The 27,500-nt window shown below is 47.1% G+C and overlaps 1 protein-coding gene across 2 annotated transcripts in view; it reads right to left on the reverse strand.

Annotated features, from left to right (window-relative positions):
* LOC121531188 (neuroligin-3) overlaps positions 1-27,500 on the reverse strand; it is a 383,312-nt gene that overhangs the window by 101,035 nt on the left and 254,777 nt on the right. For both annotated transcript variants that reach the window (XM_041836459.1, XM_041836455.1), the window contains one exon: positions 14,465-14,650. In XM_041836459.1, coding sequence (XP_041692393.1) covers positions 14,465-14,650 — 186 coding nt within the window. The remainder of the gene's footprint in view (positions 1-14,464; positions 14,651-27,500) is intronic.

Genomic DNA, 27,500 nt, shown 5'->3' on the forward strand with positions numbered 1-27,500 from the left:
TGTTTTGACGCCTGTGTGCGTCTTTTTGGCCTCTGGCTGTTTTGGATTTATTTTGCACTCTCCAGTAAAGTCTTGTTGGACTGTCCATCTGCTTCTGCGCCTGATTCCACACCACACCATTTCTAACATCGTGACAGAATTACACACCTGATATGGAATCAGCAGGAGCACACGTCGACAGCGTGGAGGAACGTCTCCCTGGGACAAGAGCATCGCATAAATCGGATCGGGCACGCTTTGGAGGGCGTCATGGACACACTTCGGCGATGGGGAGATCAGCGGTGTTCCCACAGCCCCACCTGTCGCTCCTTCACCACCAGACAACCAGCCCACCCCTCTACCGGAACCCAGTGGAATTCGGCTCTCGCTCCCGAGGGCGTACGACAGCTCCGGCTGCCGGGTGTCAGGGGTTCCTTTTGCAAGTGGAGCTCTACCTGGCCACCATACACCCGGCGCCCTCGGGATACGAGAGCGTTTCCGCCCTCATCTCCTGTCTCACCGGCAAGGCGTTGGAGTGGGCCAACGCCGAATGGAGGGGAATAGACTCCGCCACAGTCACCTATGCGGAGTTCTCCCGCCGCTTCCGTGCGGTCTTTGACCATCCACCAGAGGGAAGAGCGGCGGGGGAACGTCTATTCCACCTCCGACAGGGGATGAGGAGCGTTCAAGAATTTGCGCTGGAGTTCCGGACTCTAGCGGCTGATGCGGGGTGGAATGAGAAGGCCCTCATAGACCACTTTAGGTGTAGCCTTAGGGAGGAAGTCCGCAGGGAGTTAGCTTGTAGGGACGCTACATTAACGTTCGACCAGCTTGTGGACATGGCTATTCGTCTGGACAACCTACTCACGACCCGCGGACGTCCCAGATGGGGGCCTCCCATTCCACCCTCCAGCGCCTCCGAGCAGAGTCCGATGGAGCTTGGAGGGGCTGGCGCTAGAGGGAGAAGAGGTAGGAACCCGAGGGGGGCAGTCTCCTGCACCAAGTGTGGCCGCGGAGGGCACACCGCGGCTAGGTGCTGGGGAGGGTCCTCTGAGGAGGGAGATGGCAGGCCATACAGTGGGGAGTCCTCCCAGGTGAGTAGGCGCCCTACTTACCCAGAGCTTTCTGTCGTCCACTTTACATTACCTGTTTGTTTTCCACAGGTTGCACCTCGTTCCCAGCATAAGGCGCTAGTCGATTCAGGCGCAGCTGGGAATTTTATAGATCGTAAATTCTGTGTTAAGTTAGGGATTCCCCTCCTTCCAGTCGATAAGCCTTTCCCCGTACATGCTTTAGATAGTCGTCCGTTAGGATCTGGGTGGATTGGGAGCTCACAGCGCCACTTAGGATGATGACGCAGGGGGTCATGAGGAGACGATTCAACTCTATCTAATTGACTCTCCCCTGCGTATCCGGTGGTACTGGGGCTTCCCTGGTTGACTACCCATGATCCTACTATTTCGTGGCGAGAGAAGGCTCTTAAAGGGTGGTCTGCTCAGTGTGAGGTGTTATGTCTGGGTGTTTCCGTAGGGGCGACCTCGGTGGAAAGTCCGAACCAGATGCCAGCACTGCACATTCCTCCTGAGTATGAGGATTTGGCACTCGTGTTTAGTAAGACCCGAGCGGCACGATTGCCACCTCATAGACAGGGGGGATTGTGCGATAGACCTCCAGACAGGAGCCGCGCTTCCGCGGAGCCATGTGTATCCTTTGTCACAGGAGGAGAAAAGGGCAATGGAAACTTACATTGCCGGAGTCTCTGAGACAGGGATACATACGGCCCTCTACTTCTCCCCGCGTCCTCAAGCTTCTTTTTGTGAAGAAGAAGGATGGAGGTCTGCGTCCGTGTATTGACTACCGCGGTCTCAATCAGGTGACTGTTAAATATAGTTATCCACTTCCGCTGATTGGGACTATGACGGAGTCATTACACGGGGCACGGTTCTTCACAAAATTGGACCTCAGGAGCGCATATAATTTGGTGCGCATTAGGGAGGGCGATGAGTGGAAGACAGCATTTAGTACTACCTCCGGCCATTACGAGTATCTCGTCATGCCATATGGGTTAATGAATGCTCCATCAGTCTTCCAATCGTTTGTAGATGAAATTTTCCGGGACATGCAGGCGCAGGGAGTGGTGGTGTACATCGATGATATTCTTGTGTACAGTCCTACTCGGGCCGAGCATGTAGCCCTGGTGCGCAGGGGTATTGAGGAGACTGTTGGAGCATGACCTGTATGTCAAGGCTGAGAAATGTCTGTTCTTTCAGGAGTCAGTTTCCTTTTTGGGTTACCAGTTGTCTGCGTCAAGGGGTGAGAATGGAGGTGGACCGAGTGTCCGCCGTGCGTAATTGGCAAACCCCAACGACGGTTAAAGAGGTGCAGCGGTTTTTGGGTTTTGCGAATTACTACCGGAGGTTTATCCAGGGTTTTGGACAGGTGGAAGCTCCCATTACGTCTCTTCTGAAGGGGGGTCCGGTGCGCTTGCAGTGGTCGGCTGAGGCGGACAGGGCTTTTGGGAGACTGAAGGACCTGTTTACCTCGGCTCCGGTGTTGGCGCACCCGGATCCCACTTTACCTTTCCAAGTTGAGGTGGACGCGTCTGAGGCCGGTATCGGGGCCGTTCTATCTCAACGCTCGGGTACACCACCTAAGCTCCGCCCCTGTGCTTTTTATTCTAAGAAGCTCAGTCCAGCGGAGCGGAATTATGACGTAGGGGACAGGGAGCTGTTAGCCGTAGTACAGGCCCTAAAGGTGTGGAGGCATTGGCTTGAGGGGGCTCAGCACCCTTTCCTCATTCTGACCGATCACCGTAACCTGGAATACATTCGGGCAGCTAGGAGACTGAATCCTCGCCAGGCTCGATGGACTATGTTTCTCGCCAGGTTTGTGTTTAAGATCACTTACATCCCTGGGTCCCAGAACGGGAGGGCAGATGCTCTGTCCCGCCGGTATGACGCGGAGGAGAGGTGCGTGGAGTCCATTCCCATACTACCGGAGTCTTGTCTGGTGGCACCGGTGGTGTGGGAGGTCGATGCGGAGATCGAGCGGGCGTTACGTACCGACCCTAGTCCTCCACAGTGTCCGGTGGGTCGGACGTACGTCCCGCTCGAGGTCCGGGATCGGTTGATTTATTGGGCTCACACGTCTCCCTCCTCTGGACATCCGGGTATTGGTCGGACAGTGCACTGCCTTAGTACGAAGTACTGGTGGCCAACGTTAGCCAGGGATGTGAGGGTTTATGTCTCCTCCTGCTCAGTGTGTGCCCAGTGTAAGGCACCCAGACACTTGCCCAGGGGTAAATTACAGCCCCTGCCCGTTCCACGACGACCCTGGTCTCACCTATCGGTGGATTTTGTTACCGATCTTCCCTCCTCACAGGGGAATACCACCATCCTGGTCGTTGTGGATCGGTTCTCTAAGGCCTGTCGTCTCCTTCCCATGCCGGGTCTTCCTACTGCCCTACAGACCGCTGAGGCTCTATTTACTCACGTCTTCCGGCATTACGGGGTACCCGAGGATATAGTGTCCGATCGAGGCCCCCAGTTTACCTCCAGAGTCTGGAGGGCATTTATGGAACGTTTGGGGGTCTCGGTGAGCCTTACCTCGGGTTACCACCCGGAAAGCAATGGGCAGGTCGAAAGAGTCAACCAGGATGTGGGTAGGTTTCTGAGGTCATATTGTCAGGGCCGGCCGGAGGAGTGGGCGAGATATGTGCCCTGGGCCGAGATGGCACAGAACTCTCTCCGCCACTCCTCCACTAGACTAACCCCTTTTCAGTGTGTATTAGGGTACCAGCCGGTTCTGGCACCGTGGCATGAGAGCCAGATCGAGGCCCCCGCTGTGGATGAGTGGGCACGGCGCTCGGAGGAGACGTGGAACGCTGCTCACGTCCATCTGCAGCGTGCCATACGTCGACAAAAGACGAGCGCCGACCTACACCGCAGTGAGGGGCCAGTATACGCACCTGGAGATCGAGTCTGGCTCTCAACCAGAAACCTACCCCTCCGCCTGCCCTGCCGGAAGCTGGGTCGGCGGTTTGTGGGGCCTTTTAAAGTCCTGAGGAGATTGAATGAGGTGTGTTACAGGTTAGAACTACCTATTGATTACAAGAATATTAACCCCTCATTCCATGTGTCTCTCCTCAGGCCGGTGGTAGCTGGTCCACTCCAGGACTTCGAGATTGAGGAGACTCCTCCGCCCCGTTGGAGATCGAGGGGGCTCCGGCGTACACTGTTCGGACCATCCTGGATTCGAGACGCCGGATGGGGGGTCTCCAATATCTCGTGGAGTGGGAGGGGTACGGTCCGGAGGAGCGGTGCTGGGTGCCGAGGAGGGACATTCTGGATCCGTCCCTGATGACCGAATTCCATCGTGGTCATCCTACGCGCCCTGCTCCGCGTCCTCCTGGGCGTCCCCAAGGCCGGAGGCGGCGCGCGGCTCCGGGGGGTACTGTCACGGTTTCGGCCGAGGCAGCTCCTCCTCCTTGTTCGGGCGGGTTTCGCCGGTCGTCGTCTCCGGAGTACTAGCTGCCACCGCTCCATGTTGCCTGTTTGATTCGTTTTGTTTGTTAGCCACACCTGTCTTGTGTTATGTCTCATTAAGCACCCTATTTAGTTTCCTTGTTGTTAGTGTAGTGTTGTGTGTAATTGTTTTGTGTCAGGTGTTTGTGCGTTACCCGTGTTTCGGTACGCCATTGCTATTTAGCTTCCTCCTCGGTTGAGGAGAGTTTTGCGCCCTGTGTTGTGCGCTCGTGTTTTGACGCCTGTGTGCGTCTTTTTGGCCTCTGGCTGTTTTGGATTTATTTTGCACTCTCCAGTAAAGTCTTGTTGGACTGTCCATCTGCTTCTGCGCCTGATTCCACACCACACCATTTCTAACATCGTGACAGAAATAGAGTTAAGAAAATATTTACTAAATAAACTACAGTAAAAAATAAAATAAAAAGTAACACAATAAAATAACGAGGCTATATACAGGGGTACTGGTACCGAGTCAATGTGCAGGGGAACAGATTAGTTGAGGTAATTTGTACATGTAGGTAGGGGTAAAGTGACTATGCATAAATAAGGCGGTGATGCAACCGGTCAGGATGCTCTCGATGGTACAGCTGTAGAACCTTTTGAGGATCTGGGGACCCATGACAAATCTTTTCAGTCTCCTGAGGGGGAATAGGCTTTGTCGTGCCCTCTTCACGACTGTCTTGGTGTGTTTGGACCATGATAGTTTGTTGGTGATGTGGACACCAAGGAACTTGAAACTCACGACAACAGAGTCAATTATTGCATTCTATACATGCTGGCTTTCGCTGGCTACCTGAGACATGAAACAGATAGGTGGGAGGGCATTCAGGCTTTTGCTAATTTATTAATGCGCAATTTGCCTAAATGGGTAATGGAAACACTTCCACCACAAACATTTTATTCGACACTGTGTATATTTTCTGGGGGTGTGACGTCATTATGTCCAGTTGTTTTCATCGACACAAGATCAATGGAAACTCACCCTAGCAGACAATTGTCGCATCTGTTTTCTATGCAAAATGTCTAAATGTCGACAAAAGAAAAAGAGGGGGGACATATTGTACTGGAACATATTGTACTGCATGTGACACTGCCTCTGTTTCTACGATCAAGAATAACAGAACAGATCTGCATATATTTATTCATGGGTAAATCAGCAAAGTCAAACCCCGGAGAAGAGGGAGAAGGAACAATACAGCATTGTTTACAATCTTGTTTCCTAACTTCATTTTCATTCACAGAGCATGTCAGTCTGAGGCAACTCAATAGAAAGCACTTTCCTTAGACGCTAGCAGTCCACTTACATGGATTACTATAGAGCTACTAGGGTTGGGTGGTACACCGTTTATATTTCAAAATATCCTTGGTATGATTTTCCAATACCGTAAATACTGTTTCGTAATAAATTTTTTATATTTGTACTTTTTAAATAAATACCTGCAGTCAACTTGTGCACAACCAGATCGCGTTCATCATTTCGCCTGTTAGATAATTTTTCATAATGAATCTTACCGGTACTAGTTTCACAAAGCAGCTGTTTGAGTCAGTCACGTTTGTTTACATAGAAGCACAACAAGCAAAAGTCTAGACTGTTCTCTCTGCTACCAAGCCATACGATTGCTAAATATACTGTACAAAAATATCAATGCAACATGTAAAGTGTTGGTCCCATGTTTCATGAACTGAAATAAAAGATCCCAGAAATGTTCCATACGCACAAAAAGCTTATTTCTCTCAAATTTTGGGCAGGATCAAGCTTCTTGGTAACAACAGCAGAGACAATCCCCTCCTGGATTAAGATCCCTGCTGTTTTATAGTGGGTTCTGTGCCTTATGAGCTGGGTTGTCTGTCTTAGTAGTAAATGTTTCGGTACCGGGATTCATTAATACTGTTTAACATTCTGAGTGAGAGAGAGAGAGAGAGAGAGAGAGAGAGAGAGAGAGAGAGAGAGAGAGAGAGAGAGAGATAGAGAATATGCACAAAAAGCTTATTTCTCTCAAATATTGGGCAGGATCAAGCTTCTTGGTAACAACAGCAGAGACAATCCCCTCCTGGATTAAGATCCCTGCTGTCTTATAGTTGTTTCTGTGCCTTATGAGCTGGGTTGTCTGTCTTAGTAGTAAATGTTTGCATGCATACGTTAGCATTTACCTAGTATTCAGTACCGGGATTCATTAATACTTGTTAGCATTTTGTTTACTATTCTTGTAAGTGACATTTTTTAATATATTTTTTTGTACGTACACAAAATAATTTGCGCCCCTTGTGTGCACTACTGGTAAGACCATATATCCTGGGATGGCACAGGCACAGTATGAAGGCACGGACATCTGGATGCCGCCCTCATTTGATTTTACTTCAAATTCCACCTCACTAAAGGGGTTTGGTTCAGTTGTTTTTGGGGTTCTATTGCCTAGGCAACATAGACAGCCAACCAGGTTTACAGTTTTTCTCAATTGCTAAAACACTAAACCCTATTGTCTGAACCAAATGCTCAGTTGCCTGAACCCACTGATTGAATCAATCACTCTTTTGGCAAAACCATAAGCACTTTTCACCTGTTTAGACATAACTTGCCAACACATTTTCATTGTGATGCACCCGTGCTGCATAATGGTGAGCACAGGTGACAAAAGTCAAACACAATTAGAGCACAGGTGTCACCACTTGAACACAACAACTCAAAATTGATCACACTTGTGGCTAATGATGTGAGGGAACATATACAGTAAGCCAGTTCAGAGAGCACTGGTTTGTGAGGCCCTACAATGGATAGAAATCTGAGAGGAAGAGTTCGTGTGAGAGGAGGTCGAGGTGGTCGAGGTGGTCAGCGAAGACAAAGAACAGTAATATCTGATGAAATCAGAGCTACTGTGATTGACCATGTTCTTGTCCATGGTATGAGCATGAGGGAGGCTGGACAAAGGGTACAACCACACATCAGTAGATTCACTGTGCCCACCATAATCCGAAGATTTAGAGAAGAGAACAGGTAATTACCTTTTTTTGACATTATAGTACAGTATGTAAATGTTGACAGCAATTACTGTATGACATACTATATACTGTACCACAGTATACTGTAAGTAAATATATGTTTCAGTACATCACTGTACCAATGTACTGTAGTATTGTAATGGAGGGTTGGTCTAACTGTTTGTAGGCCTAGTATTCCATGTATATTTTTTGTAACTCCATGTTCTCTTTCTGTAGAATTGAAAGACTGCCACATGGGGGTGGGAGGACAGGTATGTTCTCCCCACACCAAGAGACCCTAATTGTTGATATGGTCCGTGAGAACAATGCCATTAAACTGAGCGAAATTCAGCAGAAGATCATTGAGGACCATTTACATTTTGAGGGTATCAACAGTGTCAGCCTCTCTACTGTTGATCGTGTCCTCAAGCGCAACAGACTGCGCATGAAACAGCTATACAGAGTGCCCTTTGATCGCAACTCAGACAGAGTCAAAGAGCAAAGATTCCAGTATGTACAGGTTGGCATATATCCAGACACATTCAATGTTGATTACTCTAAGTAGTGATTTACTGTAGTGGCCTAAATCACTTTTTCCGTATCACTTACAAAACTATATCTATTTCTACAGAGGGTTTTTCAACTGGATGCAATGGAAAGACCCCATCAATACATCTACATGGATGAAGCTGGGTTTAATCTCACCAAAAGGAGAAGGAGAGGCCGTAATGTGATTGGCCATCGGGCCATTGTTGGTGTTCCTGGGCAGCGTGGTGGCAATGTCACATTATGTGCTGCCATCAGCAATCATGGGGTTGTCCACCATCATGCCAACCTGGGGCCCTACAACACTCACCAGCTCCTCATTTTCCTCAATCACATGCGAGATGCTTTGTTAGGGCAGCAGGATGAGCATCCCATCTATGTTGTTGTTTGGGACAATGTGAGTTTTCACAGAGCCCTCCAGGTTAGAGAGTGGTACAATATGAACCAAGGTTTTATCAATCTTTGCCTTCCACCGTACTCCCCTTTCCTAAACCCCATTGAGGAATTCTTCTCCTCATGGCGGTGGAAGGTATATGAACGCCAACCTTACACCAGGGTAAATCTCCTGCAAGCCATGGGAATTGCCTGTGGTGACATAGGTGTGGAGGCATGCCAAGCCTGGATACGGCATGCCAGGTTTTTTTCCCCCCGTTGCCTGGCCAGACAAAATGTGGCCTGTGATGTGGATGAAGTCCTGTGGCCTGACCCAGTACGGAGACATGATGCTGTGGCTGAGTAATGCACTTATTTGTATATTTTTGTGCTTTATTTTTACATGGGCTTACTGTACACAAGTGGCAAACGCATAAGATTTCTGTTTGTTTTTACAAGTGCTACATGTAAATGCACAAGATTTCTGTTTTGTCTTTTTGTACAAGTGCTAAATGCACAGTTTTTTTTTGTTTTGCAACATGCATTTAGCCTACAGTGAACAATAAACATTTATTTCTCCAGCTTCATGTCCTGAGCATTGTGTTTTCTACGTAGTGTTTAGTGACTGTTCAGTAGTGTTTTTTATTTTGATTGACTCGGGGCACGATTTGACAACATAGTTCAGTTTTGAGCACAGATTGAACTGTTTTGAGGTGAAAGTTTGGTTTTGCAAGAAGAGTCTGAGGTTTTGTGAATGTAGCTTGAAAATTGGGTTTTGTGTTCACAGTTAAGAGAAAAGGAGAGCAGCTTTCAAGAAATTTGTCTTAGCAATCGAGAAAAACTGTAATTTCAATAACCAGGGAGGCGAGAGAGGGATGGAGGGAGGGAGTGTGACTGGAGAGAGAGAGAGAGAGAGAGAGAGAGAGAGAGAGAGAGAGAGAGAGAGAGAGAGAGAGAGAGTGTGAGAGAGAGAGAGAGAGAGAGAGAGTGTGAGAGAGAGAGAGAGAGAGTGTGAGAGAGAGAGAGAGAGAGAGAGAGAGAGAGAGAGAGAGAGAGAGAGAGAAAAGAAAGAGAGAGAGACAGAGAGAGAGAGAGACAGAGAGAGAGAGAGAGAGACAGAGAGAGAGAGAGACAGAGAGAGAGAGAGAGAGAGAGAGAGAGAGAGACAGAGAGAGAGAGAGAGAGAGAGAGAGAGAGAGAGAGAGAGAGAGAGAGAGAGAGAGAGAGAGAGAGAGAGAGAGAGAGAGAGAATATGCACAAAAAGCTTATTTCTCTCAAATATTGGGCAGGATCAAGCTTCTTGGTAACAACAGCAGAGACAATCCCCTCCTGGATTAAGATCCCTGCTGTCTTATAGTTGTTTCTGTGCCTTATGAGCTGGGTTGTCTGTCTTAGTAGTAAATGTTTGCATGCATACGTTAGCATTTACCTAGTATTCAGTACCGGGATTCATTAATACTTGTTAGCATTTTGTTTACTATTCTTGTAAGTGACATTTTTTAATATATTTTTTTGTACGTACACAAAATAATTTGCGCCCCTTGTGTGCACTACTGGTAAGACCATATATCCTGGGATGGCACAGGCACAGTATGAAGGCACGGACATCTGGATGCCGCCCTCATTTGATTTTACTTCAAATTCCACCTCACTAAAGGGGTTTGGTTCAGTTGTTTTTTGGGGTTCTATTGCCTAGGCAACATAGACAGCCAACCAGGTTTACAGTTTTTCTCAATTGCTAAAACACTAAACCCTATTGTCTGAACCAAATGCTCAGTTGCCTGAACCCACTGATTGAATCAATCACTCTTTTGGCAAAACCATAAGCACTTTTCACCTGTTTAGACATAACTTGCCAACACATTTTCATTGTGATGCACCCGTGCTGCATAATGGTGAGCACAGGTGACAAAAGTCAAACACAATTAGAGCACAGGTGTCACCACTTGAACACAACAACTCAAAATTGATCACACTTGTGGCTAATGATGTGAGGGAACATATACAGTAAGCCAGTTCAGAGAGCACTGGTTTGTGAGGCCCTACAATGGATAGAAATCTGAGAGGAAGAGTTCGTGTGAGAGGAGGTCGAGGTGGTCGAGGTGGTCAGCGAAGACAAAGAACAGTAATATCTGATGAAATCAGAGCTACTGTGATTGACCATGTTCTTGTCCATGGTATGAGCATGAGGGAGGCTGGACAAAGGGTACAACCACACATCAGTAGATTCACTGTGCCCACCATAATCCGAAGATTTAGAGAAGAGAACAGGTAATTACCTTTTTTTGACATTATAGTACAGTATGTAAATGTTGACAGCAATTACTGTATGACATACTATATACTGTACCACAGTATACTGTAAGTAAATATATGTTTCAGTACATCACTGTACCAATGTACTGTAGTATTGTAATGGAGGGTTGGTCTAACTGTTTGTAGGCCTAGTATTCCATGTATATTTTTTTGTAACTCCATGTTCTCTTTCTGTAGAATTGAAAGACTGCCACATGGGGGTGGGAGGACAGGTATGTTCTCCCCCACACCAAGAGACCCTAATTGTTGATATGGTCCGTGAGAACAATGCCATTAAACTGAGCGAAATTCAGCAGAAGATCATTGAGGACCATTTACATTTTGAGGGTATCAACAGTGTCAGCCTCTCTACTGTTGATCGTGTCCTCAAGCGCAACAGACTGCGCATGAAACAGCTATACAGAGTGCCCTTTGATCGCAACTCAGACAGAGTCAAAGAGCAAAGATTCCAGTATGTACAGGTTGGCATATATCCAGACACATTCAATGTTGATTACTCTAAGTAGTGATTTACTGTAGTGGCCTAAATCACTTTTTCCGTATCACTTACAAAACTATATCTATTTCTACAGAGGGTTTTTCAACTGGATGCAATGGAAAGACCCCATCAATACATCTACATGGATGAAGCTGGGTTTAATCTCACCAAAAGGAGAAGGAGAGGCCGTAATGTGATTGGCCATCGGGCCATTGTTGGTGTTCCTGGGCAGCGTGGTGGCAATGTCACATTATGTGCTGCCATCAGCAATCATGGGGTTGTCCACCATCATGCCAACCTGGGGGCCCTACAACACTCACCAGCTCCTCATTTTCCTCAATCACATGCGAGATGCTTTGTTAGGGCAGCAGGATGAGCATCCCATCTATGTTGTTGTTTGGGACAATGTGAGTTTTCACAGAGCCCTCCAGGTTAGAGAGTGGTACAATATGAACCAAGGTTTTATCAATCTTTGCCTTCCACCGTACTCCCCTTTCCTAAACCCCATTGAGGAATTCTTCTCCTCATGGCGGTGGAAGGTATATGAACGCCAACCTTACACCAGGGTAAATCTCCTGCAAGCCATGGGAATTGCCTGTGGTGACATAGGTGTGGGAGGCATGCCAAGCCTGGATACGGCATGCCAGGTTTTTTTTTTTTCGTTGCCTGGCCAGACAAAATGTGGCCTGTGATGTGGATGAAGTCCTGTGGCCTGACCCAGTACGGAGACATGATGCTGTGGCTGAGTAATGCACTTATTTGTATATTTTTGTGCTTTATTTTTACATGGGCTTACTGTACACAAGTGGCAAACGCATAAGATTTCTGTTTGTTTTTACAAGTGCTACATGTAAATGCACAAGATTTCTGTTTTGTCTTTTTGTACAAGTGCTAAATGCACAGTTTTTTTTTGTTTTGCAACATGCATTTAGCCTACAGTGAACAATAAACATTTATTTCTCCAGCTTCATGTCCTGAGCATTGTGTTTTCTACGTAGTGTTTAGTGACTGTTCAGTAGTGTTTTTTATTTTGATTGACTCGGGGCACGATTTGACAACATAGTTCAGTTTTGAGCACAGATTGAACTGTTTTGAGGTGAAAGTTTGGTTTTGCAAGAAGAGTCTGAGGTTTTGTGAATGTAGCTTGAAAATTGGGTTTTGTGTTCACAGTTAAGAGAAAAGGAGAGCAGCTTTCAAGAAATTTGTCTTAGCAATCGAGAAAAACTGTAATTTCAATAACCAGGGAGGCGAGAGAGGGATGGAGGGAGGGAGTGTGACTGAGAGAGAGAGAGAGAGAGAGAGAGAGAGAGAGAGAGAGAGAGAGAGAGAGAGAGAGAGAGAGAGAGAGAGAGAGAGAGAGAGAGAGAGAGGAGAGAGAGAGACAGAGAGAGAGAGAGAGAGAAAGAGGGGAGAGAGAGAGACAGAGAGAGAGAGACAGAGAGAGAGAGAGAGAGACAGAGAGAGAGAGACAGAGAGAGAGAGAGAGAGAGAGAGAGAGAGAGACAGAGAGAGAGAGAGAGAGAGAGAGAGACAGAGAGAGAGAGAGAGAGAGAGAGAGAGAGAGAGAGAGGAGAGAGAGAGAGAGAAGAGAGAGAGAGAGAGAGAGAGAGAGAGAGAGAGACAGAGAGAGAGAGAGAGAGAGAGAGAGAGAGAGACAGAGAGAGAGAAAGAAAGGAGAAAATATATGCTGTTTTATAAGCAGGTGTGGAAACCTGTTTCATCTCTATTATTTCCGGCCCACTTCAGTCTGAAACTTCACGTATTTGCGAGTGGAGAGGGGGGGAATGTGATTGCCGTCGGTAACACTCCTCACAAGAGGCCCTGTCGTGATGGAAAGCTTCCCACTTCAATTACCAACCATCTCACTAGTTTCACTCTGTTCTGCTTTATCTGGTCACACTGCGTACTAGGGCATCATACATCTCTATTGTTTTTCTGGTCACACTGCGTACTAGGGCAAAATACATTTCTATTCAAGAGGCAAAAAACTGCAGCAGCGCCGGTAATATCCAATTTAGATAGGAGGAGGCAGAGAGGATCTGGTTTCTGTGGCTGTATAATATCACGCTACATGGAGCGTAGCATTATGGAGGCTGAATAAAAAATACATTTATGGTAAAAATTCAATCAGAAGCCATGCAGTCGTCATTTATCTGAAGGGAAACTTGGGCAATTAGTAACGCTTTAATACCAATTAGAAACACAGAACGCAAAAACTGTGTCCTGTAAATAGAGAAACACAAAATGCAGAAAGAAAAAACCTGTTCCTTTAATGGACATCAAAGCAGTGGTGCTGAAATGACCTCTTTATAAATGCATGGTGGTGGTCGCCTTCATCATAAAGCCAAGCCAGGAATTCCCAGTTGGTATAAAGACAATTATGGTAATGAATGGTTTACTTTCCTTAATATCCCTTACTGCCATCCGTCTGTTCATCGTCCTTCCTTCCTTCCTTCCTTCCTTCCTTCCTTCCTTCCTTCCTTCCTTCCTTCCTTCCTTCCTTCCTTCCTTCCTTCCTTCCTTCCTTCCTTCCTTCCTTCCTTCCTTCCTTCCTTCCTTCCTTCCTTCCTTCCGTCCTTCCTTCCTACCTTCCTTTTTTCCTTCCTTCTTTTACGATCTGTAACGTGTTTCTGTGCATGGTCCTTGCTCATTTGTAGCATTACATGGCGACTGCGTAAAAATTGCTTAACCCTTGCCCTAACCCTAACCTTAATCCTTGCCCTAATTTTTATTCTAAACCTAACCCTAACTGTAACCTTAGCAAGCAGTTGCTTATCAACAGATAGTTTGTTGATAGTGTGACCCTCTATAGACATCTACAGATTGACTTTCCGGACTATCCAAATTAAGTGGGATTTGACTATATTATTTCTGATATAACGAGCTACCTAATATCCTGATGCTCACACAGCTTCCTGTGTCAATCAAGATGTACACAAGGTCCAGGAACTATTAAAGGCTGTATAAATACATAACATCTTGTGTTACGACACACACACATGCAACCAAGGACACACACTTTACCCCCTGCGCATCTCCAGATAACAAATCCCAAAAGCAGTTATCTCAGTAAATCAACTGTAAACCAGAAACTCAGGAGAGTACTCTGATGAAACCCAATAACAAACAACCCCTTTCTTAAACCACTAACTAAATACACATTTAACGAAAACATCCAACTAAATACCAGACTTCCTCACCTGATTCTGACACAGAGCCATCCAATACCTAATCCCTCCATCCCATTCCAGTCATGGACAGAGTGTATTCCTACCTTCAGAGTGGTGTGAGAGGGTGAGCAGGCTGACGCAGGACGCTCCTATCCCAGATCCGAACACTGTGATACGGTTGGAGTCTCCTCCGAAGTATCCAATGTTCTCACTGATCCACCTCAGAGCCTGGATCTGGTCCAGTAGGCCGTAGTTCCCCTTAGCTGCCTGGTCCCCTGTAGACAGGAACCCTGAAAAAGACAAAGAGGATACAGGGTTAGTCAATGATGTAATACTAACAGGGATGCAATTGTGTTGCTCTGGCACCCCAATGGTGGAACAAGCTCCCTCACGACGCCAGGACAGCGGAGTCACTCACCACCTTCCGGAGACATTTGAAACCCCACCTCTTTAAGGAATACCTGGGATAGGATAAAGGAATCCTTCTACCCCCCAAAGGTAGGTTGAGGTTGATTCCTTTGGGGTCCCAGGTTAAGACTGGATGCCTGGTTGAGGTTGATTCCTTTGGGGTCCCAGGTTAAGACTGGACGCCTGGTTGAGGTTGATTCTTTTAGGGTCCCAGGTTAAGACTGGACGCCTGGTTGAGGTTGATTCCTTTGGGGTCCCAGGTTAAGACTGGACGCCTGGTTGAGGTTGATTCTTTTAGGGTCCCAGGTTAAGACTGGACGCCTGGTTGAGGTTGATTCCTTTAGGGTCCCAGGTTAAGACTGGATGCCTGGTTGAGGTTGATTCCTTTAGGGTCCCAGGTTAAGACTGGACGCCTGGTTGAGGTTGATTCTTTTAGGGTCCCAGGTTAAGACTGGACGCCTGGTTGAGGTTGATTCCTTTAGGGTCCCAGGTTAAGACTGGATGCCTGGTTGAGGTTGATTCCTTTAGGGTCCCAGGTTAAGATTGGATGCCTGGTTGAGGTTGATTCCTTTAGAGTCCCAGGTTAAGACTGGACGCCTGGTTGAGGTTGATTCCTTTAGAGTCCCAGGTTAAGACTGGACGCTTGGTTGAGGTAGATTCCTTTAGAGTCCCAGGTTGTTTTAGTTGACTAGTTGGTTAGGTCAACTCCAAAAGCGTGAGGTCATCAAGCACAAAGAAAGGTTGGGAATCACTGGTTTCACAGTATGTTGTACCATTTGAAGTTTCAGGATAAAAGGGACTAAATTAACTGACATTACAGTGTTTCTACAAAGCCAAGGTAACTTGCTACAAAGCCAACATAACTTGCAAAGACCACAAATCCCCCCCATCCCTCCCCCCCATCCCTCCCCTCCATCTCTCCCCTCCATCTCTCCCACCCATCCCTCCCCTCCATCTCTCCCACCCATCTCTCCCTTCCATCTCTCCCACCCATCTCTCCCACCCCATCTCTCCCCTCCATCCCTCCCCTCCATCTCTCCCCTCCATCTCTCCCACCCATCCCTCCCCTCCATCTCTCCCACCCATCTCTCCCTTCCATCTCTCCCTCCATCTCTCCCACCCATCCCTCCCCCTCCATCTCTCCCACCCATCTCTCCCTTCCATCTCTCCCACCCATCTCTCCCCCATCCCTCCCCCATCCCTCCCCTCCATCTCTCCCTCCATCTCTCCCACCCATCCCTCCCCCATCTCTCCCACCCATCTCTCCCCTCCATCTCTCCCACCCATCTCTCCCTTCCATCTCTCCCACCCACCTCTCCCTTCCATCTCTCCCCTCCATCTCTCCCCTCCATCTCTCCCCTCCATCCCTCCCCTCCATCTCTCCCCTCCATCTCTCCCCTCCATCTCTCCCACCCATCTCTCCCTCCATCTCTCCCACCCCATCTCTCCCCTCCATCTCTCCCCTCCATTTCTCCCCTCCATCTCTCTCCTCCATCTCTCCCCTCCATCTCTCCCACCCATCTCTCCCACCCCATCTCTCCCACCCCATCTCTCCCACCCATCTCTCCCACCCCATCTCTCCCCTCCATCTCTCCCCTCCATCTCTCCCCTCCATCTCTTCCCTCCATCTCTCCCCTCCATCTCTCCCACCCATCTCTCCCACCCATCTCTCCCACCCCATCTCTCCCCTCCCTCTCTCCCCCATCTCTCCCCTCCATCTCTTCCTCCATCTCTCCCCTCCATCTCTCCCACCCCATCTCTCCCACCCATTTCTCCCCTCCATCTCTCCCCTCCATCTCTCCCCTCCATCTCTCCCCTCCATCTCTCCCACCCCATCTCTCCCACCCCATCTCTCCCTCCATCTCTCCCTCCATTTCTCCCCTCCATCTCTCTCCTCCCATCCCTACCCTCCATCTCTCCACCCCATCCCTCCCCTCCACCCCTCTCAGCCCAAACTATCAAGCTCTCCGGCTCTCCAGTGAGATCCTGACTTATTGGAGTACATGATTGTTGGTCAAATAAAAGGGCTGTGTGACCACATGTCATCTCTACATTATGGGAAATCAATGTTGAGCCTCCCTGGACGGTCACATATCACCCTGTCTATCGACCCGCCGTGATGAGAACCATATGTATATATAAATGCTGTTCTGTTGTGACACTGAGAGAAAAGGCAGGGGAGATGGAAGCTAAGAGGCCCTGAATAATGTAGATGTACTAGAAATGTTCCCTCGTAAATCATGACCTCTTTAGTGTAGGCCTTTATTTCAACAAAAACAAAACTGCTTTTTGTACTTCATGTTTGAAATGTTGTGATGTTCAGAGATTTTACGACAGGATATAGAACATGAAGTAGAAATGATGTGTGAAGTGTGAAATATATGCAGAAATATCCCCACTATGATGCTCATTGGAGTCATGGTAATAAATCCTTCAGCTATGGCTTGTACCTCGAGTGGAGAGTAACATGAAAACATAAGCTAAGGCAGTTAGTTGTTTTACAGGGCTGTACATGTTTCCAATGTACAGAACATGGACTAGATGGACTAGATGGACTAGACATTTCCACTGAAATCCCATCTTCACATGATGGTGTGTGACATTGAGCCTCTCTTTGGGACATATCATGTTAACACTGAGTCACTATAACCACATCTCTAGGGCTCTGTCGAAAACATATGAGAGAGAGAGAAAGAGAGAGAGAGAGAGAGAGAGCGAGAGAGAGCGAGAGAGAGAGAGAGAGAGAGAGAGAGAGAGAGAGAGAGAGAGAGAGAGAGAGAGAGAGAGAGAGAGAGAGAGAGACGCACACACACACCCACCCACGCATACACACACATGCGAACACACACACACACACACACACATATACATTCTATAACAGTGTCTCCAGGGCTCAGGCCCAGCTGTATGATGGGTAATAGAATGTTACATCAGCTGATGTCCCAGAGGACCTCTCAATAGACTCAGTGTCCATCAACCCTCCTAAACATGGGCTGCATCCCAAATGGGTCCCCATTCCCTATATAGTGCATTATTGGGCCCTGGTCAAAAGTATTGCACTATACAGTATAGGGAATATGGTACCATTTGCAACGCACCCAGGGAATAACAGACAGGAAAAGGAAATTAAATGAATGCATTCATTGAGATATGCATTCATTGAGTATTGAGTTCACTGGCTGCCTCTATTTCTAAACAATCCAAATAAACAAAACATTAACATTTATAAAAGCACCCCTACATCTGATCTAGCTTATTGCAGTTGCGTGGGAATCATTCAATAATAAATTAAAGTTCTGTTGAAGGTGAAAAACGTAGACACGTAGCCCTAAGCTTGAATAAAACAAAGTGATACTGTCTGGCAAGAGCAGTGTGCAGTTTTTCCTTTTCTTTAAAAACAAACAAAACGTATTAATATAGGCACCTTAATATAGGCACCTTAATATAGGCACCTTAATATAGGCTCATTTTAGCAGTGGTAAAGGGGGTGTGGAGGTGGGGGGCAGGACCTCAGCAGAAGGCTATGGCAGGTTGAAGCGCTCAAAGTGAAGGTTTATTTACAGCTCTTCTTTTTGATCCAACGTGAAGGTGCCATTTAACACAACACATCAACAAATAGTTGTCGTACATTTATAAACTGGGTGGTTCGAGCCCTGAATGCTGATTGGCTGACAGCCGTGGTATATCACAGGTATGACAAAATATTTCTTATTACTGCTCTAGTTACTTTGGTAACCAGTTTATAATAGCAATAAGGCAGCTCGGCTAACGGCTGTATCCAGGCACTCCACGTTGCGTTGTGCATAAGAACAGCGCTTAGCCGTGGTATATTGGCCATATACCACAACCCCTCTTGCCTTGTTGCTTAAATATATAACCTACACTGGCAACAGCCAAAATAAATAGCCTCTTTATTAGGCTTAACATATCCAATCTGAACCGGCAGACCACAGGTAGCCAGCCTATGGGTTTTTAACAAACAAATAACCCCAAAAAACAATTAATGTGGCCGAACTGGCGGGAGTTTGGAGAGTCACACGTCTAGTGGGTCATCACCACAAACAGAATAACAGACAGGAAAATATGGATTTGATGGAATCAACTCCCTCAGATATTGAATACACTGGCTGGCACTAAATCAACTAAACACCATCAAAGGGATACGATTTGGGGAAATGGTCAATTCCCCAAATTCTTCCTCAACATACAGTGCATTTGGAAAGTATTCAGACCCTTTCCCCTTTTCCACATTTTGTTAAGTTACAGCCTTATTCTAAAATGGATTACATTATTTTTTTCCCTCATCAATCTACACACAGGTTTTAATACATTTTTGCAAATGTATTAAAAATAAAGAACAGAAATATCTTATTTATATAAGTAATCAGAACCTTTGCTATGCGACTCGAAATTGAGATCAGGTGCATTCTGTTTCCATTGATCATCCTTGAGATGTTTCTACAACTTGATTGGAGTCCACCTGTGGTAAATTAAATTAATTGGACATGATTTGGAAAGGCACACAACTGTCTATATAAGGTCCCACAGTTGACAGTGCATGTGAGAGCAAAAACCAAGCCATGAGGTCGAAGGAATTCTCTGTAGAGCTCTGAGACAGGATTGTGTCAAGGCAAAGATCTGGGGCAGCATTGAAGGTCCCCAAAAACACAGTGGCCTCCATCATTCTTAAATGGAAGAAGTTTGGATCCACCAAGACTCTTCCTAGAGCTGCCCACCCGACCAAACTGAGCAATCGGAGGAGAAAGGCCTTGGTCAGGGAGGTGACCAAGAACCCAATGGTGACTCTGATAGAGCTCCAGAGTTCCTCTGTGGAGATGGGAGAACCTTCCAGAAGGACAACGATCTCTGCAGCACTCCACCAATCAGGCCTTTATGGTAGAGTGGCCAGACGGAAGCCACTCCTCAGTAAAAGGCACATGACAGCCCGCTTGGAGTTTGCCAAAAGGCACCTAAAGATTCTCTGGTCTGATGAAACCTAGATTTAACTCTTTGGCCTGAATGCCAAGCGTCACATCTGGAGGAAAACTGGCACCATCCCTACGGTGAAGCATGGTGGTGGCAGCATCATGCTGTGGGGATGTTTTTCAGTGGCAGAGACTGCGAGACTAGTCAGGATCGAGGGAAAGATGAACGGAGCAAAGTACAGAGAGATCCTTGATGAAAACCTGCTCCAGAGCGCTCAGGACCTCAGACTGGGGCGAAGGTTCACTTTCCAACAGGACAACGATCCTAAGAACACAGCCAAGACAATGCAGGAGTGGCTTCGGGACAAGTCTCTGAATGTCCTTGAGTGGCCCAGACAGAGCCCGGACATGAACCCGATCAAACATCTCTGGTGAGACCTGAAAATAGCTGTGCAGCGACGCTCCCCATCCAACCTGATAGAGCTTGAGAGGATCTGCAGAGAAGAATGGGAGAAACTCCCCAAATACAGGTGTGCCAAGCTTGTAGCATCATACCCAAGTATACTCGAGGCTGTAATCACTGCCAGAAGTGCTTCAACAAAGTACTGAGTAAAGAGTCTGAATACTGATGTAAATGTGATATTTCAGTTTTTATTTTATATAAATCAGCAACAAAAAAACAACAACTGTTTTTGCTTTGTCATTATGGGGTATTGTGTGTAGATTGATGAGGGAAAAAAACAATTTAATCAATTTTAGAATAAGGCTGTAACATAACAAAATGTGAAAAAAGTGAAGTGGTCTGAATACTTTACGAATGCACTGTGTGTCTACCTCTCCTTACACAGTTCATGGTCCAAGCTTCCAAACAGAAGACATGCTGGCCTGACTTATATGTCTCCAAGGATCAGCGGTGGACGGTGGATCTTGACATGAACAAGGCAATACCCCAGACAATCTCTAGTCAACGTACTCTACCAGACAATCTGTACTCAACATACTCCACCAGACAATCTGTACTCAACATACTCCACCAGACAATCTGTACTCAACATACTCCACCAGACAATCTGTACTCAACATACTCCACCAGACAATCTGTACTCAACATACTCCACCAGACAATCTGTACTCAACATACTCCACCAGACAAGGCTCTTCTCAACTCTGTGATGAAGGTCAGTGTGGCACAACAAATCTCTGCAGGCCGGATAAACCCTGATTAGAAAGCATCTGCTCAACATACTGTACTGTAGGCTTACATTAGCAGATCATAGAGAGGGAGCGTGTGTGTGTGTGTGGAACCACAGAGGGGAAAGGGCATGGCATGGATCATGGATAGGGCTCAGCCACGTTAGGTGTCACAGTAAGCTAGACCGGAGTAACACACACACACACACACACACACACACACACACACACACACACACACACACACACACACACACACACACACACACACACACACACACACACACACACACACACACACACACACACACACACACACACACACACACACACACACACCAACAGATGGTCTCCTTCAAACACTCCCTGAAGATGACAGAGACAGCAGGAGGACAGAGAGAGAGGGATGGATGGAGAGAAAGTGAGAGAGGGGGGAGAAGTGAAAGAAAAGAGAAACAAAGAAGAGAAGAGAAGAGAAGAGAAGAGAAGAGAAGAGAGGGCTTCAATATAAACTAGAGTCTCTCTCTCTATCTTTCTGCGCAGCTCCTCCTTCTGTTGTCCGGTAACCAGGACAACAGATCTACAACCCTCTTTAGAGGCACTATAACCCTCATCAGCCAATCACTGACTTCCCACACAGCAGCACAACTTGTAACTGGGGTTAGGAGGTTATAGGAGATGTAGTGTAGTATAGAGCTGATGACTGGGGTTAGGAGGTTATAGGAGATGTAGTGTAGTATAGAGCTGATGACTGGGGTTAGGAGGTTATAGGAGATGTAGTGTAGTATAGAGCTGATGACTGGGGTTAGGAGGTTATAGGAGATGTAGTGTAGTATAGAGCTGATGACTGGGGTTAGGAGGTTATAGGAGATGTAGTGTAATATAAGGCTGATGATGATATGTGATGTCAGAAATGTCATAGCTATGTACTGTAGATAAATCTAGATATAGTTAATACAATATAAGAGGATTTTGTCAGCCTAACACATAGGTATGGCATGTCTTGTATGTGATTTATACTTGGAGAATGAAGGATTCATAAACTCCGATCTGAATTCAATCAATTGCAGAGATGGAGAAACCGCACAGCGGGGTTCACTCAGTAATGTTTACTACTAAACCACACCTGGATTTAAAGGTCATCATGAACATTATGAAGGAACCCACGGCAATATGCATTTTTAACTGCATCTGATTGAGTTTGGACCTCTTTCTATCTCCCTGTGTTGAATATCCAGCTAGTTAAATATGCAGGTTGGGATCTCTTTCAATCTCCCTGTGTTGAATAGCCAGCTAGTTAAATACGCAGTATTCAAGACAATGGCCGCCAATGTATGATGCGATGCAGCATCAAATCAAACAAACAATCCTGGCCATTAGAATACAGAGGAATCTGGAGATAGAACTCTATATATTACCCAAACAAGACTGACAGACCCTACCTCGCCGTGGGCAGCATTTAAAAATACATTTAATATCGCCAATGGTTACGTTTTAATTGGAAAAGTTGGCAGCTAGTTTTTTATTTTCTTTAGAAAGCAATTAAGGTCATTGTTTTTATGCAACAGCTATTTGTGAATGTACATTTCAGTGAGGGGGAAGGCTGTTGTGTTGGTGTGCTTAAAGAGATATTTGTCAAATGTTTTGTTTACAACGTTTATGTATTATTTCTCGTTGTTACCACCGTTGATTGACGCTTTGGTGGTGATGTTAGTCAACAGACTACCCTCACTCTGCTCTGTGTGGTGGTGATGTTAGTCAACAGACTACCCTCACTCTGCTCTGTGTGGTGGTGATGTTAGTCAACAGACTACCCTCACTCTGCTCTGTGTGGTGGTGATGTTAGTCAACAGACTACCCTCACTCTGCTCTGTGTGGTGGTGATGTTAGTCAACAGACTACACTCACTCTGCTCTGTGTGGTGGTGATGTTAGTCAACAGACTACCCTCACTCTGCTCTGTGTGGTGGTGATGTTAGTCAACAGACTACCCTCACTCTGCTCTGTGTGGTGGTGATGTTAGTCAACAGACCACCCTCACTCTGCTCTGTGTCTGGCTGTATGGAATGTAAACTAACCAACAACTTGATGGGAAGAAGACTCTTCCTCTACTGTAACAATATAGTTGATCATCTCCCACTAAAACGGAGATAATGACCCTGTGCGGCCCTGGGGCGGCAGGTAGCTTAGTGGTTAAGAGCGTTGTGCCAGTAACCGAAAGGTTGCTGGTTCAAATCCCCGAGCCGACTAGGTGAAAAATCTGTCGATGTGCCCTTGAGCAAGGCACTTAACCGTAATTGCTCCTGTAAGTCGCTCTGGAGAAGAGCGTCTGCTAAATGACTAAAATGTCAAATGTAAATGTACTCATAACCTGAGGCTACATATTGAACAAGTTTGACATCTCTAATTTCTTTCAGTACCCTCTTCAAAAAAAGACTAACATATTTTGGATCTAGCAGATGATCCCACCATGTTTCAGCAGTGTGTTGGTAGGAGCCCATGTTTCAGCAGTGTGTGGGTAGGAGCCCATGTTTCAGCAGTGTGTGGGTAGGAGCCCATGTTTCAGCAGTGTGTGGGTAGGAACCCATGTTTCAGCAGTGTGTGGATAGGAGCCCATGTTTCAGCAGTGTGTGGGTAGGAGCCCATGTTTCAGCAGTGTGTGGGTAGGAGCCCATGTTTCAGCAGTGTGTGGGTAGGAGCCCATGTTTCAGCAGTGTGTGGGTAGGAACCCATGTTTCAGCAGTGTGTAGGTAGGAGCCCATGTTTCAGCATTGTGTGGGTAGGTGCCCATGTTTCAGCAGTGTGTGGATAGGAGCCTATGTTTCAGCAGTGTGTGGGTAGGAACCCATGTTTCAGCAGTGTGTTGGTAGGAACCCATGTTTCAGCAGTGTGTGGGTAGGAGCCTATATTTTAGCAGTGTGTGGGTAGGAGACCATGTTTCAGCAGTGTGTGGGTAGGAACCCATGTTTCAGCAGTGTGTGGATAGGAGCCCATGTTTCAGCAGTGTGTGGGTAGGAGCCCTTGTTTCAGCAGTGTGTGGATAGGAGCCCTTGTTTCAGCAGTGTGTGGGTAGGAGCCCATGTTTCAGCAGTGTGTGGGTAGGAGCCCATGTTTCAGCATTGTGTTGGTAGGAACCCATGTTTCAGCAGTGTGTGGGTAGGAGCCTATATTTAGCAGTGTGTGGGTAGGAGACCATGTTTCAGCAGTGTATGGATAGGAGCCCATGTTTCAGCAGTGTGTGGATAGGAGCCCATGTTTCAGCAGTTTGTGGGTGAGAGCCCATGTTTCAGCAGTGTGTTGGTAGGTGCCCATGTTTCAGCAGTGTGTTGGTAGGTGCCCATGTTTCAGCAGTGTCTGGGTAGGAGCCTACATTGGCTTACAGTGCAGTATACAGTAGCGTTTATGTAGCTGAGGCCCATATTGGTTTGTTTTAGATGGACAGCAGTAGGCTACAGTAGCACCACTCTATGTGAGGCTCCCACAGACATAGCGTTTCTGCTTCTCTAGCTCACACCTACACACCCTAACCTTAACCCTAGCCCTGTGCAATGGGTGGCTATTTGAAGAATCTCAAATATTTTGTTTAACACTTTTTTGGTTACTACATGATTCCATAGGTGTTATGTCATAGTTTTGATGTCTTCACTATTATTCTACAATGTAAAAATAAAGAAAAACCCTTGAATGAGTAGGTGTGTCCAATCTTTTGACTGGTACTGTATAGTGTATCTATATAGCTGAACTATAGCGTATTTAATTTCATTGAGAGATTCAATAATATTCTTCTGCGGGGCAGGTACCGTAGCAGTTAGAGCACTGGTCCTGCAACCGAAAGGTCCCAGAGTCGACAAGGTGAGAAATCTGTTGATGTGCCCTTGAGCAAGTCACTTAACCCTAATTGCACCAGGTAATGGGTGTGCGTGTGTATGCAGTAGAAAGCTCCCGGAGCAGAAAGCACCACCTTTGTCACCTTCATGCACACAGAATGGCAATGTATATATAGTCTTTATGTCTCTATGACAACGTCCCCTCGCTATAGAGCCTGGGTGATGAGCTCTTTGCTCTAATCTGGGACCAGGCTATGGAGACCTGGAGCTCTTTGCTCTAATCTGGGACCAGGCTATGGAGACCTGTAGATCTTTGCTCTAAACTGGGACCAGGCTATGGAGACCTGGAGCCCTTTGCTCTAATCTGGGACCAGGCTATGGAGACCTGTAGATCTTTGCTCTAATCTGGGACCAGCCTATGGAGACCTGGAGCCCTTTGCTCTAATTCACAATTTCTTATTTTCTCATATTTTCCCAATACATGACATCACCACTGTGTAAAATAACAGCTCTGACCAAGGCTACACAACCCAAGGGCCCTAACATGAATAACAAGTCAAATGAGCTGTGTATGTGCAACCAGGCTGTGTGAGTAACCTATAGGCTAGGTTCTAACTCAGGCTATGATTTAAATGTCTGTTTCCTATAGGCTCTAACTCAGGCTATGATTTAAATGTCTGTTTCCTATAGGCTCTAACTCAGGCTATGATTTAAATGTATGTTTCCTATAGGCTCTAACTCAGGCTATGATTTAAATGTCTGTTTCCTATAGGCTCTAACTCAGGCTATGATTTAAATGTCTGTTTCCTATAGGCTCTAACTAAGGCTATGATTTAAATGTCTGTTTCCTATAGGCTCTAACTAAGGCTATGATTTAAATGTCTGTTTCCTATAGGCTCTAACTCAGGATGGAGCGGAAAGAGAGAGGTGAGGATAATGATGGTTGCGAGTCCAGAACCTCCCTCCCCCCACTATCTCTCTCTCTCTCAATTCAATTCAAAGGGCTGTATTGTCACGGGAAACAGGTTTACAACCAAACCAAGTGGAATAGATGATAAATAAAAAATAGAAAATGAACAGTAAACATTACACTCACAAACGTTTCAAAGCAGTAGAGACATTTCAAATGTTATATTATGTCTCTCTCTCTCTCTCTCTCTCTCTCTCTCTCTCTCTCTCTCTCTCTCTCTCTCTCTCTCTCTCTCTCTCTCTCTCTCTCTCTCTCTCTCTCTCTCTCTCTCTCTCTCTCTCTCTGGCCTCATAGCATAATGGTATGTGTGTAAAGTAATGGTGGGGGGGAAGAGGGGTGGAGGAGTGGTGAGGGAGGGAGGGAGGAATGGGGAGGAGTGGTGAGGAGGAAGGCGTGAGGCTTGTTATTGAGCTGAAGAGGGAAGTCAAGCAGACAGGGATAGATGGAGAGAATAAATGGGGAGGAGGAGAGGAAAGAGGAGGAAGAGATATAGGAGAAAGGGGTGATGACGCAACCGCAGAGCAGTTATGGCCTTTTGCCAGAGTCTCTCTCTCTCCCCCTCTCTCTCTCTCTTCCCCGTCTGGGGAAGAGAAGATCCACACAGTGATAGCCTTGACAGCCCCCTAAGAATCCCCCACAACATAACAGAGTTCCAACTTCCCCCCAGCAAGCCCAGCGGCCAGCACACTACTGAATGGGAGCCTCAGCAGTGTGGATGGGAGGATGGAGGGAGGGAGGAAGGGAGGAAGGAAGGGTAGGGGGCCACCCTACACACATATAGCCACATAAAGAGGCAGTGTGTGGGGCATGGAGATGAGCAGACCAGAGGAGAGGACCGCCCCCACCCGGCAGACCCATCACCCAGGCTAAAGCATTCTCACAGAGGACACTCCCCACCCGGCAGAACCATCACCCAGGCTAAAGCATTCTCACAGAGGACACTCCCCACCCGGCAGACCCATCACCCAGGCTAAAGCATTCTCACAGAGGACACTCCCTACCCGGCAGACCCATCACCCAGGCTAAAGCATTCTCACAGAGGACACTCCCCACCCGGCAGACCCATCACCCAGGCTAAAGCATTCTCACAGAGGACACTCCCCACCCGGCAGACCCATCACCCAGACTAAAGCATTCTCACAGAGGACCCACCCCCTACCCGGCAGTCCCATCACCCAGGCTAAAGCATTCTCACAGAGGACACTCCCCACCCGGCAGACCCATCACCCAGGCTAAAGCATTCTCACAGAGGACACTCCCCACCCGGCAGACCCATCACCCAGGCTAAAGCATTCTCACAGAGGACACTCCCTACCCGGCAGACCCATCACCCAGACTAAAGCATTCTCACAGAGGACACTCCCCACCCGGCAGACCCATCACCCAGACTAAAACATTCTCACAGAGGACACTCCCCACCCGGCAGACCCATCACCCAGGCTAAAGCATTCTCACAGAGGACACTCCCCACCCGGCAGACCCATCACCCAGGCTAAAGGATTCTCACAGAGGACACTCCCCACCCGGCAGACCCATCACCCAGGCTAAAGCATTCTCACAGAGGACACTCCCCACCCGGCAGACCCATCACCCAGGCTAAAGCATTCTCACAGAGGACACTCCCCACCCGGCAGACCCATCACCCAGGAAAATAGTGTTTTCTCTTCTTCTCTCTCGGTCAGCAATTCCAAAAAACAGGACGTATGAAGGGGAAGTAGGGGTGGACGGTCGTGGGGGGGGGGACATGACCGGAGAGAGAGGGAGGGAGGGAGATGCGAAAGAGAGAGGGAGAGAGAGAGAGAGAGAGAGAGAGAGAGAGA

The sequence above is a fragment of the Coregonus clupeaformis genome, unplaced genomic scaffold (genome assembly GCF_020615455.1).
Source record: "Coregonus clupeaformis isolate EN_2021a unplaced genomic scaffold, ASM2061545v1 scaf0024, whole genome shotgun sequence".
NCBI classification, from domain to species: domain Eukaryota; kingdom Metazoa; phylum Chordata; class Actinopteri; order Salmoniformes; family Salmonidae; genus Coregonus; species Coregonus clupeaformis.